Below are 13,471 nucleotides of genomic sequence, written 5' to 3' on the forward strand. Positions count from 1 at the left end.
ATTGTTATTGAGCTTTACTTTTTAAGTCAGTTGTCTTCATCACCACAGACCAGTAGTAGCTTTAGCATCTCCTATCCTACAATCCCTCATTAAGACAACAATTTACTTAAACTTAGGAATCAAGCTGAACAGTGCTGTGTTAGTGATCCCTTCATTTAAATTAGGAGTGTGACATTAGGGAAACATGGAGGGCAGTTTGTCATGGGGATGAAAGTTTGAAACCACTGCGTTTGCATAATGCAAAGTCAGAAAGAAATCATTATTTCTAGGAAATAAGTCTATAAAAGTGCTTAATTTGAATGTGTTACATTCACAAAGCATGTTGCATGAATTTAGGTAGCCGCAACAACAGGAAAAAACATACAAAACAAATAAAACATGGCACAGTCTAAATGATGCTGTATTTATTTACAAGTGCATTAGATAAGAAATCACAAAGAACTCCAACTGACCCAGAGAAAAATCATTTTATGTCATAAAAACCAGCTTTGCCGACATCATGACTTCAGAAACATAAAGCATTTCCCAAAAGTCACTTGCATCCTTATAAATGGATGTACAGAAGTCAGGCTGGTTTAAATACATATTCTAACTGGATGTCAGTGTTGTCTCCTGACAGTTGCCCAGCTATAAAAAAGATACTGTATGTTGGTGCTTTCACAAGTTACTTTCCATTTTGGGCTTTTTTGTGTTTCTTGTTTCTAGATTTCCACCGGTTATTTCTGAATTTCTTCTGGAAACCACCACCTTGGACCTACAACATGTACAAATGAAAAAATTAACATCTGGTAAGCTGAACAACTAAACCACATTTGGCACTTTAACAGTTTGTTTACTACAATTGTGCTTAAAGTTCTTAAAGCATCTCTCTTGTGATTTTGTGTCTGTCCTTTGGTTTTTACCCTCTCTGACAGACCTTGTGTTACACCTGGATCTATGAAAAGGTTCTTAATAATGAAGCTTGACTTACTGATACAAAATGTCAAGAGATATATTTACAAACCTTTTTGCGCTTCTGCACCACCTGTGTGTCGACTTCCATTTCCTCGTCTTCATCTGTTTGAAAGTCATGCTCCTCTTCCTCATTTTCTCCACCTGCTGTGGTTTCTACCTCTGGATTTTTTAAAGAGAACATGGAAGCTGTAGGAACACAAGAGCAAATTAAACTGTTTGGCAATAAAAAATTTTGAGCTTAAGCAAAACATAATACCAACTTTTATTGCAAATATATATTTAAACAAAATTTGGGTGCAGAAATTATTCTTCTTGATCCATTTTTTTCTGTTACCCAGGGGATTGAACATTACTTTAATCCATGGCCCACTGAGCTGGATGAAGAGGAGGACTTATTTTCCCACTAAGCCCAGTAGGGCGACATCAAGGGAAGTAAAAGAAATTTCCAAAATATATTATTTAAGAACTACAACAAAGAGTGTTGTAGTTCCAAAAAAGGCACAGTTGAATTACCAGGAGATTTAAATGAAACATTTCATGAACTTTACTAAAAGGAAACAAAATGAACTGCAACAGGCCAAGATCAAGAGCTCAAAAAAGAAAGGTATCCAAGGATGCCAATAATTTCTGCCACTACTTTTTTGATCAATTATTTCTCAGCATTAGATTTTTCCATCAATAGATAAATATTCTTAAAGTGTTGATATTCAGGGAGCAATTATGCTGCTGCTGCAACAAAAGACCAGCATGTGCCAATAAATGCAACTGAGACAGTATGCACTGACATGGATAGAGGTCGCTCATGCTGTCTTCTGAGTCGCTGTGTTCTTCCCCGCTGGATGAAGGTTCCCACACGCCGTTAGGTCGTCTTTTTGAGGACTGACTCATTTCTTCTCCTGTGTTTTTGGGCTTCTTCTGTTTCAGTCTGGCTGGAACAAACTCGATTCCTTGCCGCGTACACTCCTCATCTGTAAACAAACGAAAAAAAAATCGTCATTTACCATTCTATTGCTCATTTTCTCATTCGAATGCGAACACATGTGCCAGTCTGTCTTGCTCTGTTTTTGTTTTTATAATTTGCTCACAAGTAGTCTTGGTTTTTTTAGGAGATATAAGGAAGCAACACATACAAATGTCCTAATAAAGGTTTGATTTTCATCCACACCAATGGGCCAAAACATATTTTAGAAAGAGCAGAGTAAGAATGATAGATTTCAGCAAATACCACATCCTCCTCACCATCATCAGATAATTTAACGTTCCTTCCTGAATGATTCAAAATGTAACTTTTTATCTTGCATCCAATGAAGTGCAGACACTCGTTAAACCACCAACTCTTACAAAGCACCAATCATGTAAATAAGTGATGCACTGACATTGAGAAAGGGCTTTCTTGAAACGTTTCCCACTGACGTGTCTTAGGACATGATCTGACTGCCGGTTGAGATGTCTCAGGGTCAGTTTGCAGAAGAGCCGATTGCTAGAAAAAAAAAAAAGACAGATCAGAAAATGTGGATCAAGTGCAGTTTATACCGAATAAGCACTGCGTAAGTGCCACAACATAGTAAAGTAACACAAACAAGAGGAAATCTTACGGTTGCTTCGTGCTTGATACAATGTGTGGCTCATACTGGCTGTAGTTGAACTCTGCTTCTGCATTCAGTTTCTTATATTTCTTTCCTTGGATAAAGGAGCGCAGCTCCGCCAGACTGCAGGGCAACTCGTGTCCATTTAGGGTGCATTTGATCTGCAAACAAATGTTAACTAACATTAGAAATCGATCAAACAGCTGCATTTGACTAAACAGGTAAGTTAGCATGCTGCGACATGACGTTGCACAAGTACACGTGTATTTTGAGTGATATTTAGCGGATTTCTTGTAAACCTTTTTGCCATCTGTGAGCTGGAAAAAGGGGTGATCAGTTAGAAATGTTCTGATATCCGCAGGCAATTCATCCATCTTTGAAAAACACTGTCAAACAAATCCCAGCGTGTTGTGAGGAAGCCACCTCCCAAACAGGAAGCTAACGACACGTGGTTTGATGTTAGTCTGTTTCGTGTCAGCGCCCTCTACTGACCAAAGTCAGAAAGGACAACCTTGTACTCCATTTATTTAATTTAGGAGCACATATTTAAATACATATTCCATTAGATGTTTATTACAGTTTTTAAAAACGTCATTATGTCTTTGTTTCTAAATATTTAATTGTCATAATATCAGCATTATGAATTTATTTGACCAATACTGCTCTAGTTTTTGGTTTTGCTGGTTTGAAGTGTTACACTGGTTAACCAATGAGATGTCAGAGGTCCATTAGTAGCAAAGTTATTTCATAATTATTTCCATGCTCAGATATTTTGAATATTGTAGAAGTTTCGGCTGTTAATGAGAACAAATTACTTTATTTATTTATTTTTGTTTTTACTGAGAACAAAGTATTCCATTTATCAGTTTGCACTTCAGCATCGGAACCTTAAGATAATTCAAAACTGTGAAATAACTAGATTTTTATTTTACTATTTGATTGTATCGAATTTTTATGAATGATTTGTGCATTTCATTAATCTAATTATAGTCTGACGTCTAATAACTTAACAAATTTGAATAATTATAAACTACATGCATTTATATCTATAACATATAATAAATAATTACTCACTAAATCATTTATAACACGTTTGCATGTTTAAAACCTGACATTAAGAGGCTTTTCACAGAGCTTCACGTCAGCTGACCTGACGGCTCAGCTTCAGAGAGAAGTAGAAGTAAGAGTGTTCACTTCGTACATCTTTTCCGAAAATACATGAACGGTATTGTAAAAAAAACAAACAAAAAAACGTGTCTTGGTTTTAACAGAATGAATCACTTCCATAAATGTAAATTAATTCAAGTAATTTTTGAGTTTTCTAAATCTTTTTTGGGAAACTATTAAGTATATGTTTGATTAACTCTAGAGTAGAAAATTCCTACAGAGTGAGCCCTCTTGTTTCGCTCTGAAATGCTTCCCATTATTTTCCCACAATTCATTGGGCAGGTACACACATATTAGACGGCTGGTGGATCGGATACACGGGGCTTGTTTTTACTTTTTTCTTGTAGAACACCGATATAATCCGCAGACAACCTTGGATTACACATCAAAAATCAAATTCCTTGTTAACTCAGATAAATTTAACCCAATCTACTCCGAATAGCAGCGTCTTCACTGATGACAGTTCTTCCAGCTGAAGGTTAGCAGCAATAGTTTTGCTTTAAGCTAACAAGGGAAGGACTTTAAAACATGTCTGGACCAAATGGAGACCCAAACATCTCCAGTGAGGATGGCATCATCAACGACGACGACGACTTTGGCGAAGAAGGTAACGCTCGCTGATTATTACACAATACAGCGGACAATGAGCCTCAATTTAATGTTTTAACACATTACTTTGTCTCTTACTTTGCGCTACTTATGCTACATTCTGCTTTAAAACATTTAGAGAAAAATGTGAAAACTGGAACTTTACAAGAGGTTATGAAACATCCTTAAGGTGGACCGCTAATAGACTAGTGTTCAAGCTATTTGAACATTATCCTGAATATGCCACACTCACACAGTGAAGCTTCATTTATGCTCTACTTTGTTTCGTCTTTCACACAAACTCCCATAAAATGGACTAAAGTTGTGGTTGCATCATAAAGTTGAAGTAAATAGTGTTTGTTCTGTTTTATCTGCAGAATACGCCTCGATCAACAACATGCTAGATCAAATCAACTCCTATCTCGATGACCTGGAGGAGCGCAATGACGCCCTTAATGGAAAACTGCACGAACTGCTGGAGTCAAATCGGCAAGCCCGTCTGGACTTCAGGGCGCAGCTAACTGGCTCTCCAACCCAAGACGAGAATCATGCCGTGGAGCAGGAATCTACTTTACCGAGCGAGCAAAACCAACATGAAGACAATCAGTGACAAGATCAAATAAATGTGAAGGCAAGGACAAAGACGATCAAAGTGGATTACAGTTGCTCTAAATTCTGATTTTCCTTGACAAACTTGGAAAAATCCAATCAAATTTGTTGCTGCTCTAAAAAAAGCTGCATCTATCTTAGTAGCAAACCAAGATTCGTCTAGATATCAGCTCAAGTTAGATCCTGTTGAATATTAATCATGCTTCAGGCTTGTGTGTGCATACATACATATATATGGAAATAATTGTGTGAAATTGTCTATTTTGTTCCAAGATTTAGTCTAGATATTTCATTTCTCTTCAGCACCCTCAATCTATGATAAAGTGTTACTGTCCCTTAACTCATTTAATATGTGTAAGTTTAAGGAATTAAAATTACATACACACATTGTGGGAATTGTCAGACATTTTAATATAAATTAAGATTACTCTGAAACAGAAAACAAACATCCAAAAATACAATAAACTTCCAGCAGTTAAAAAACTTCCCCTGGTTGTTTATCTCAATTTGTCAGTAGCTGAATAAAAATACCATAGGAAACATACAGCTTTATTCAAAACTACTATCTATGCATTTCTCTCTCTCTTCCCTGAACTATTCAGGTTTGACGTGTTAAGAGTAAAGTTCAGCACACATCGTTATTCCTTCAGAAATAAAGAAAAACCCAACATGTGACAATCATCAGACTTGTCGCCATGACTACAAAAGCTGCTACACATGTCAGTTTTTTTTTGTTTTTTTTTTTTGCCTGTGTGGTTTTAGATATCCTAAAGTAGTATGGAAGATGAAATGTTTCCAGAACAGAAAACCAGTTAAAGAGGGAAGTGACATATCCTCTATTTCCACATTTGTAGTTACACACTTGTACACCCAACAGTATGTAACTAGTACTTCAAAAATGGAGAGGACAGTTTGTAGCAACTTCTTGTTACACAAACATTTCATGAAAAAGAAAATTCAAATGCATTTCTATGAAAGGAAAATGGAACGAGGGGAAACTTGAGTCAACTACTGCAAACTATATTGTGCTGCGGATGCTCATAGTTGCCTTCAAGGAACTTCATAAGGAGTAAATGTGACACCAACTGGGATTCTGAATAAAATCCCTCTCTGGGGCTAGGGTAGTTAAAATGTGGATTATTAACATCAATGGAAACATTTCGGTATGAAATGTCAAGATCTAAATTCAGATTCAGACTGGTGTGTGAAGCCTTTGATGTGCTGTTGCTGATCTTTTTTACTGCGTTAAAGTAGCCCTGGTTCGGTCAAGGTTTTTCAGGCGTCCACAACAACACAACTATTTTAAAAAGCAACAGATGTGGCCTACGTTTGTTCCCCAAAATGTTAACAAAAAGGAACACGAATGTGCTGAATCTAACTATGGAGCTGATCCATCTGTCTCAATCCAAAGTGCAACTTTAACACTTTCAAAATGACTTCAACTTGTTGAACTGTTCAGACAGACCACATTCCAGCTTACTAAAACCTACTTTGAGGTGAAAAATGTTTTCACTTCACCATCAGTATGGACTTTGACAATCATGTGACAATCAGGGTGAAGGTATGCACTCCCTGGTCTCCTGACCTGAGGACAGCAGGGAGGACCAGCGTACATCTTCTATTGCAGTTGACATCATACAGTTTTTATGGCCTGAGAAAATTGTTACACTTCACCTGAAATTTAAGTGAATTTTACCTCTGGAATTTGAAGTCAAACTACAAGCCCTACGTCTGCACAACCTCTACTTGCTTTAACTTGCAATGTGTAGTTAATACAGCGAGTACCAATGCTTTTTAAAATTTGACTTCAGAATAATACAATTCAGTTTCACACTGCACAACAATATTGTTTTCCCTACAGGGAGTCTGCATAAAACCCTTGGTGCAATGTGTATGACTAAATGCCCAAAAATGCCTGTTATGATGTACTATAGCTCCATCTACTGGTTAACTACCACGAGGTTCTTCATTGTAGTTCATTTTAGATTGTAGTGACATTAGGGTATGGCTTACAAATAAAATTCAAATTATTACTTTATAGCCAAAATAGCCTAAATCACAACTGATAGCAAAAGCCTCCATTTAGGAACTGTTACTTTCCCACTCTGAGGAGGGATCTTCTACTGTTTTCAGTAGCCAGTCTTCCTGGTTTTTGGTGTGATTCCCTTACACTTCCCAGTTAGGAGGGCTGAGACTACAGTCCCATAGTTACAAAACATTACATGGTTTCATTCCTACATGGTGTATCGGACTCAGCGTCTGTTTGCGGCCCTCCCTGACCGTCGTTTACCTACGCTTCTTCCCTTTCCTCCACAGTTCTTTTTCCCAGGGTCAGCAGGAGCTTCCTCCTCCTCTTCCTCCTCTCCGTTTGAATCCCCAGCAGCTGCAGGCACTGATTCTGCCTCCTTTCTACTGACAGCAGCCAGAGCAACTGGACTCTCCTCGTGGTCAGGACTGAGCTGTTGGTTGAAGTCCAGCGAGATCGAGGCGGCCTCTGATTCTTTCTCTTTCAGACGATCTTCTTCCTGTGTTTTCAGTTTGGTCAGTGAAACCAATTTCGTAGACCAATTTAGGCCATCGGTTTCACTCGTGTCAGTAGTGAGCAAATTTTCTTGTGAACAGTCTGACGCTTCTGTGACGGGTCTGAGGCCGTCTGCTGCTGCGATGGATTTTGTTGAGGCCTGAGCGTCTTCACCTTTTTCTCCAACCATCGCTTTGTAGCTCTGTGAAGCAGAAGAGAGAAGAACATTCATCAATAATCCAAAAATCAAAAAATTCTGCTTGGATTCAGGTCACATCTGGTGCTCAACATTCACAGCTTGTTCATTTCTGATGATGACTGCAACGCATTTCTTAAACATCTGGTAAATAAGGTAATGGGAGCACCTTAAGGTTCTCAAAGTGCTGCAGTGATTTGCAGTGGCTGTGCAGAGCAGAAGATTCGAAGAGGTAAAACTTGTTGCAAAGCCTGCAGAGGAAGCCTGCCACTGGATCTAAGAAACTGGATCCGTAGATGGTGTCGGGGTCATACTGCTCATCGCTGGTCATGTCATTTAGGGTCACCTTTTTGGCGGAGGGCCAGCCATCCTGTCAAAGCGAAAGGTTCATCTTACTAAAGTAAGACTGAGCTAAAATCTCTGCTGATTTTGAAATTATTGTGAATCTCACCTCACTGCTTCCTTGGGCTCCTTCATCCTTTTCCAATTCCTGTGCTTCCAGCTCACATGAAAAACCATCTGTGCCCATGTTGGTGAGCTTAGCCAAAGTCTCACAGCCTTTTTCCTTGATCTGGTAAACATCAACAAAAACAAAAGTGTTTGCAACAATGTAGCATGGCAACAGCTTAGATTTTATTCCTAAAAAACGATTAAACGATTGATCTTACCTTCTGCTTGTGCTCCTGAGAGTGCAGGTGCTCTATAAAGTTCTGCGAGGTTTTGAAGCGCTTCTGACAGACGGCGCAGAAGGACAGGTCGGTTTTACTAGCAAGCTGCGGAGATAAAAAAAAAAAAAGAAGCAGCAGATTCTTGTTAGACCAACAGTTTTCTAACGTCCACGGTGTGAATTTACTTGCCTGAAATTTACCTTGTGTTCCTCTGAGCGCTGGTGGTCCGAGATGCTACTGGTGAAGTGGGTGTGGCAAGTAGCACACCACTGCTTCAGCTCTGCTTTTTTCTCTCTGCCGTGAGCAAAAAAAACATCACATGAAGACAATAGGTAACAATGACATGAAGGAAAAATAAAAGGCTAAAAGGTTTTTCTGTATTCAAAACTGACCCATCTTTGCTGGCGCCCTGTAGAGACTCCTGCACTCGGGGGAGCAGAGTAACCAGGCAGGCGTTGCTCATGTGTTGGATTTCCATCATCCTCTGCTGGTGGGAAATGCTGTTCATGTGACTCCTGAAGTTCTACAGAAAGAACAGATCGGACTTAAAAGACAGCTCCACAGAGTGTTTCTTCCTTGGCAAAAATCTCAATCTAGTGTTGTGTGTGCATTCCACCTACTTGCTGGTTGAAGCAGGTGATGCTGCAGAGGTAGCAGTAGAACTTGTTTGAACCCTCGGATGCTTCTTCTTCATCCTGGCTATCTGGAAAACCTGGTGAGGCGTCTTTGTCCTGCACGGCCTCCTCTGTTGGTTCAATCACCTGCTCAGTATCTTCAGTCGGCCCGGCAGACGGTGACGGGGCTGACAAGCCTCCGCAGGCCTTCGGCAATACAGAGAAAATTATACTAGCTGATAACATTTAGGATGTTTCAGCATAATAAAGCATCACAATATTTTCTGTCTAACAGGAATACGAGTCTTGTGAAGCAAAGTGGAGCTAAAGTTGGTGTTGAAATTATATTGTTTTCCAGCTACATAGCAACTCAGTTCTCCCTGTGTGGGATCAACTGCAATTTCAACACGCTACCATAAATTAATTTCATTACATTGTCTTCATCTTGTGTTGAGCTTTTCTTACATTATCAGCTTTGTTCTCCTCTATTACCACGTCATCCGGCCCCCCGCTGAAGCATTCATCCTCCTGACTGACGCAGTCTAGGAAAAGCCCAGAAGACAGAAATATATAAATACTGAGCTGATAACATTATATCAAGATTGCATTAAGAAACTATTTTTATTTGGTGTTACCTTCTGACTCTCTGTCCACTGTGTTGCTGTTGCTCTCCGATCGAGCTGTTGTGACCGACTCGGCCACATGTTGCTCTTTAGGTTCCTCTGACCTGAGAAAAAAACAAAAACAAAATATGAAACTTTAAATGTTGAGATCTTATGATGAGTCAGATCCTGCACTTTATATTTTACAATAGGTACAATAGGTCCAATTCATTTTTCATCAATGCAGGAGAAAAATGGCTGCATGCAGTACAGCACTCCCTTTGTCATAATTGTTTAAGCTGCAGCAATCAAACTGTTTTAGTGTCTAAAAATTCTTATTTGGTGTGAGCACCAAAGGCCTAAAGATCAAATTAAATCAGTCAAATATATTAATGGGATGCAGGGTGAATGAAGGGTACTTGAACCACAATAGTTCACCAAATATTGTATCCAAGCAGTTATTTATGATTGCAGTATTAAACACATGGGTATCAAGATGATGGTTGTGATTTGGTTCAATGTTAGGCTCATTTAACTGGCAGAGATACTTCTTTTTTGCTACTATAATTTGGGTAGATACTTGATTTTGGACTATAATACACAAACTTCTGTCTAACCCAAAATAGCCATAAAATCGACTGTGAAAAACAAAATCCACAGCAATATTATTCAGTTTTAGGGCCTTCATCCACCTTTTAGCTTGCAGTAACAACTTCACCTGCCTGCTGTATTCAATATTTGCAGAGGTAATGAAATTTTTACATATAGTGTAATGAATAAGTAACATTTCTAGGAGTGAGATAAAAAATGTTTGCATACCCTTCTGTTTTCTGCCGCTTTGTCACTGGTTCTTCAAGCTGCTCCTCAGAGGTCTGGCTATTTTCTCCTCCCACAGCACCATCTGTCAGGGAGAAATTTAAAGACAAATACATCCTTACCACTTAAGCATGGGCTCTGCAACATTTTACTGTACATGCCATATTAAGCTGCCACCATGGCAGCATGAACGTACCTGTTGCAGTCTCCTCAGTAGCTTCATTTGCACTGCTAGCTGCCGTTGTTGGTGGGTTGTCGGTGCTTCCTGCAGACATTTGCTCACTGTCTCTCTTCCTGTCTGCCTGGCGAGCTGCAGCGTCCTGCTCATAGAGACAGGACAACAGTTTGCTATTAAAGCTTTCTTCAACAAATAAAGATATTCTAAAGAGAAATACAAACAAGTGAAATGTCAAGGTAAGGCACACGTAGATTTAAATTCTGATTTATGAACAATATTAATTTATTAACTCAAAAAAGGAGCTACAAATCTGCTTAATATAATTTAAGTTCTGATTCACTTTACAATTTAAAACAAAACATTAATAGTAATTCTGGGTAAGGAATCATTTAATAAATAAAGTGCTTATTTTGTAAAAGTATTAAAGCATCTTTAAAATAACAGACAATAATTAGAGCCTTCCCATTAATCTCAGATGTATTTAAAGATTTTTTTATAGATTGCCAATTTCACAAAAACTATGTTGCTTAAATAAAAACAAAAATATTAAGTTCTGAAATTTTGTAAATTGTTTTTATATATGCACTTGCAGCATAGTTATTTGAAATTATTGAACCGCCATTACATTATGAGGCATTATGCTAAGCTTATTTTGCCTGCACTTTGTCAAAATAAGCTTAGCGTTTTTTATTGTGCAAGATATTAAAATGCCAACCCTGCTGCTCTCTACATTCATAGATCAAGAGTTTCGCCGACACAGAAAAATTCCTAAATGATTCTTTTGTTATTACTGTAGCAGAGATGGAGGAAGAGGAGGAAGCGGTGGCGTTGAAGAAGCGAGTGTGTGGGTGGAAGGCCCGTGCAGCAGGGAAACCCATGATGGGGGATTTGATGGCCATTCCCATGGGGACTGGGCCGAGAAGTGATGACCTGGCCCCCGTGGTAAAGAACTGCCGGAACTGCTGCCCACCCATCCCAAAGCCCCGCATGTTGCCTGGATGAAAGCACAGCATGAGGGCAGACAAATGGATGTACACTGTTAGTAATGTATTGCTTTAAACCTCGACAGAAAAAGCAACCTGTAAATTGTTGTACTTTAAATAGCCGACACTTTCTTTATTTCAAGACACCGAATTACAAAGATTAATCCAAGCTGCACCTTGCATCTGCTGCATCAGGATAGCACTCTGCAGCATTGGATTGGGGGCAATCAGGGTTGTTTGGGTTGTCTGGCACAAGTTGACCATTCTGGGCGGAGGAGCCGTCTGAGCAGGAACAGAAATGGCGCTGCAAAAAAAAAAAAAAAAAGTAGTAAATATTCAACAATATGCATTTCCTCTTCTTGTCAGCTTTCTCAAACTTTTAATTTGACATAAAACATCTTGGTTGGAATCAGCTAAAAACAAAAAATTGAGTGGAAGAAAAAGTTACATTATAACTTAACACATGGAGAATGCAAATGCAAAACCAAGATCCTCCACAACTCATTTCACATCAGAGTTTTTTTGGGCAAAAAATACTTAGGTTTTCTGATTTGAAGACAATTTACAACAATTTTGAGAAACATGACAAAAAAAAAATTCAAGGTAACTCACGTTCAAAAAACAAGATGCTAGACTTCACAATAATAAAAATGTAAAACTAAATTGCAATTGCACTGAGTCCAATACTTTGTAGATCCCCCTTCTTCTTGTCCAGTCTACTTTCCAAATAGCTCAAATTCAGTTAAATTTGATGAAAAGGACTTGCAGCAACTTTTCAATTGAATGTGGGTTTAAACTTTAACTATGCCATTCTTGAACGTAAATGTTTTCATCTAAAACATTCCATTGTATCTCTGACAATAGGTTTGTTGAAAATGCATCAAAATTTGTGGCTTAAGGGGATATGATATAAAAAGCCTGAAAAGATTGGATCACTACTGCAACCAAATGATTTTAATCACTACGGATGAGATTACAAAGCAATGTAAATTGAGGTTTTGGAGGTACTATTGTGGCTATTGTTGGTAGTTATGGCTAAGCCGCCAGCGGTTAGCACATTTCTCACACCGAAGGCCCCGCATAATCCCCGGGGTCGAGTTAACGGTCTTACCGTGAAGTCTGGTGGTGATGACCGACATGGTGAGCGGGAGGCGGCTGCGCTGGAGGAGGAGGCGGAGGCTGCTGCTGGAAAAGTTGCTGCAGCTGTCGCAGGTGTTGGTGAAGCTGCTGCTGCTGCTGCTGCTGATGGATGTGTGGGTTGAACATCACTGCAGAAATAACAATATCCTCCGCTGGCTCACAGTGAAATGTCAGACACAGGAAGAGTGATGGAAACGTCCCTACCGCATGGGAACCCTGATGCAGAGGAAGAAAGACTAGTTTTCATGCGTCCTTGAGTCCGCTGCGTATTGTCAAACACACTTTTTAACTCTGCGCACAGACTCAGATTTCACGCTACTCTCATATTTCAGGGCTACGTGCTAACGCTAGCTTAGATAATTTACGTTAACTTTATACTAATTTACCACCTTAAAACACCCCAGAAAGAAAATATGTTGTGAACTAACATATTTTTCAATAGACTATAGCGTCATTATATAGAAGCAAGGTATTAATAGTTAGTTAATAATAATTGCACCTGTTTTAACGTGAGCGAAGCTAATGTTACGTTAGCCATCACCTACACTGAAAACAACAGGTTAGCTTAGCATAGCTTTCACCTAGCCAGTTATTACAGTGATATGGCCGTCTAAAATAACTTTTGCATTTTACCTCAGGCCTCCTTTAATTCTGACGCAAAGAACAAAATGGGAAGGCTGGTTTAATATCCAGCAAAAGTCATAATGTAGAGTTAACTACTCGCTGCAAACATCCTCTCCTGAAATCCAAACCAGACTCAAAAAATAAAAGAAAGTGGAGGATCATATCGCCCCTTAGCGGTTGACCCAGAAATCAAAACAGAATTGCAAAATTATTATTTGTATTGTT

General features: G+C 38.9%; 3 protein-coding genes across 5 annotated transcripts; 1 reads left to right on the forward strand and 2 right to left on the reverse strand.

Moving 5' to 3' along the window:
* Nucleotides 1-382: 382 nt before the first annotated feature.
* surf2 (surfeit 2) lies at nt 383-2,976 on the reverse strand. Its single transcript, XM_005803752.3, has 6 exons — nt 2,840-2,976; nt 2,550-2,701; nt 2,331-2,434; nt 1,740-1,922; nt 1,004-1,140; nt 383-754 (listed from the first exon to the last, which is right to left on the reverse strand). The coding sequence occupies exons 1-6, from the start codon at nt 2,912-2,914 to the stop codon at nt 665-667; spliced, it is 741 nt and encodes a 246-aa protein (XP_005803809.1). The 5' UTR covers nt 2,915-2,976; the 3' UTR covers nt 383-664.
* A 1,005-nt stretch (nt 2,977-3,981) lies between these two features.
* Nucleotides 3,982-5,294, forward strand: c8h9orf16 (chromosome 8 C9orf16 homolog). Its single transcript, XM_005803753.3, has 2 exons — nt 3,982-4,314; nt 4,673-5,294. Exons 1-2 carry the CDS (start codon nt 4,236-4,238, stop codon nt 4,903-4,905), a joined length of 312 nt encoding a protein of 103 aa, XP_005803810.1. The 5' UTR covers nt 3,982-4,235; the 3' UTR covers nt 4,906-5,294.
* A 344-nt stretch (nt 5,295-5,638) lies between these two features.
* On the reverse strand, nt 5,639-13,381 carry ciz1 (CDKN1A interacting zinc finger protein 1). Of its 3 annotated transcripts, none has more exons than XM_023338557.1 (15): nt 13,256-13,381; nt 12,594-12,750; nt 11,659-11,786; nt 11,291-11,493; nt 10,518-10,644; nt 10,325-10,406; nt 9,539-9,630; nt 9,369-9,445; nt 8,910-9,110; nt 8,682-8,812; nt 8,490-8,583; nt 8,290-8,394; nt 8,073-8,192; nt 7,791-7,991; nt 5,639-7,627 (listed from the first exon to the last, which is right to left on the reverse strand). In XM_023338557.1, exons 2-15 carry the CDS (start codon nt 12,746-12,748, stop codon nt 7,157-7,159), a joined length of 2,187 nt encoding a protein of 728 aa, XP_023194325.1. In that variant the 5' UTR covers nt 12,749-12,750; nt 13,256-13,381; the 3' UTR covers nt 5,639-7,156. The 3 variants fall into 3 exon arrangements, with proteins under 3 accessions (XP_023194325.1, XP_023194326.1, XP_023194324.1); XM_023338558.1 differs by having other exon boundaries at nt 10,518-10,641; nt 12,594-12,838; XM_023338556.1 differs by having other exon boundaries at nt 12,594-12,838.
* Between the last annotated feature and the right edge of the window lie 90 nt (nt 13,382-13,471).

This window comes from Xiphophorus maculatus, chromosome 8, assembly GCF_002775205.1.
Source record: "Xiphophorus maculatus strain JP 163 A chromosome 8, X_maculatus-5.0-male, whole genome shotgun sequence".
NCBI lineage: Eukaryota > Metazoa > Chordata > Actinopteri > Cyprinodontiformes > Poeciliidae > Xiphophorus > Xiphophorus maculatus.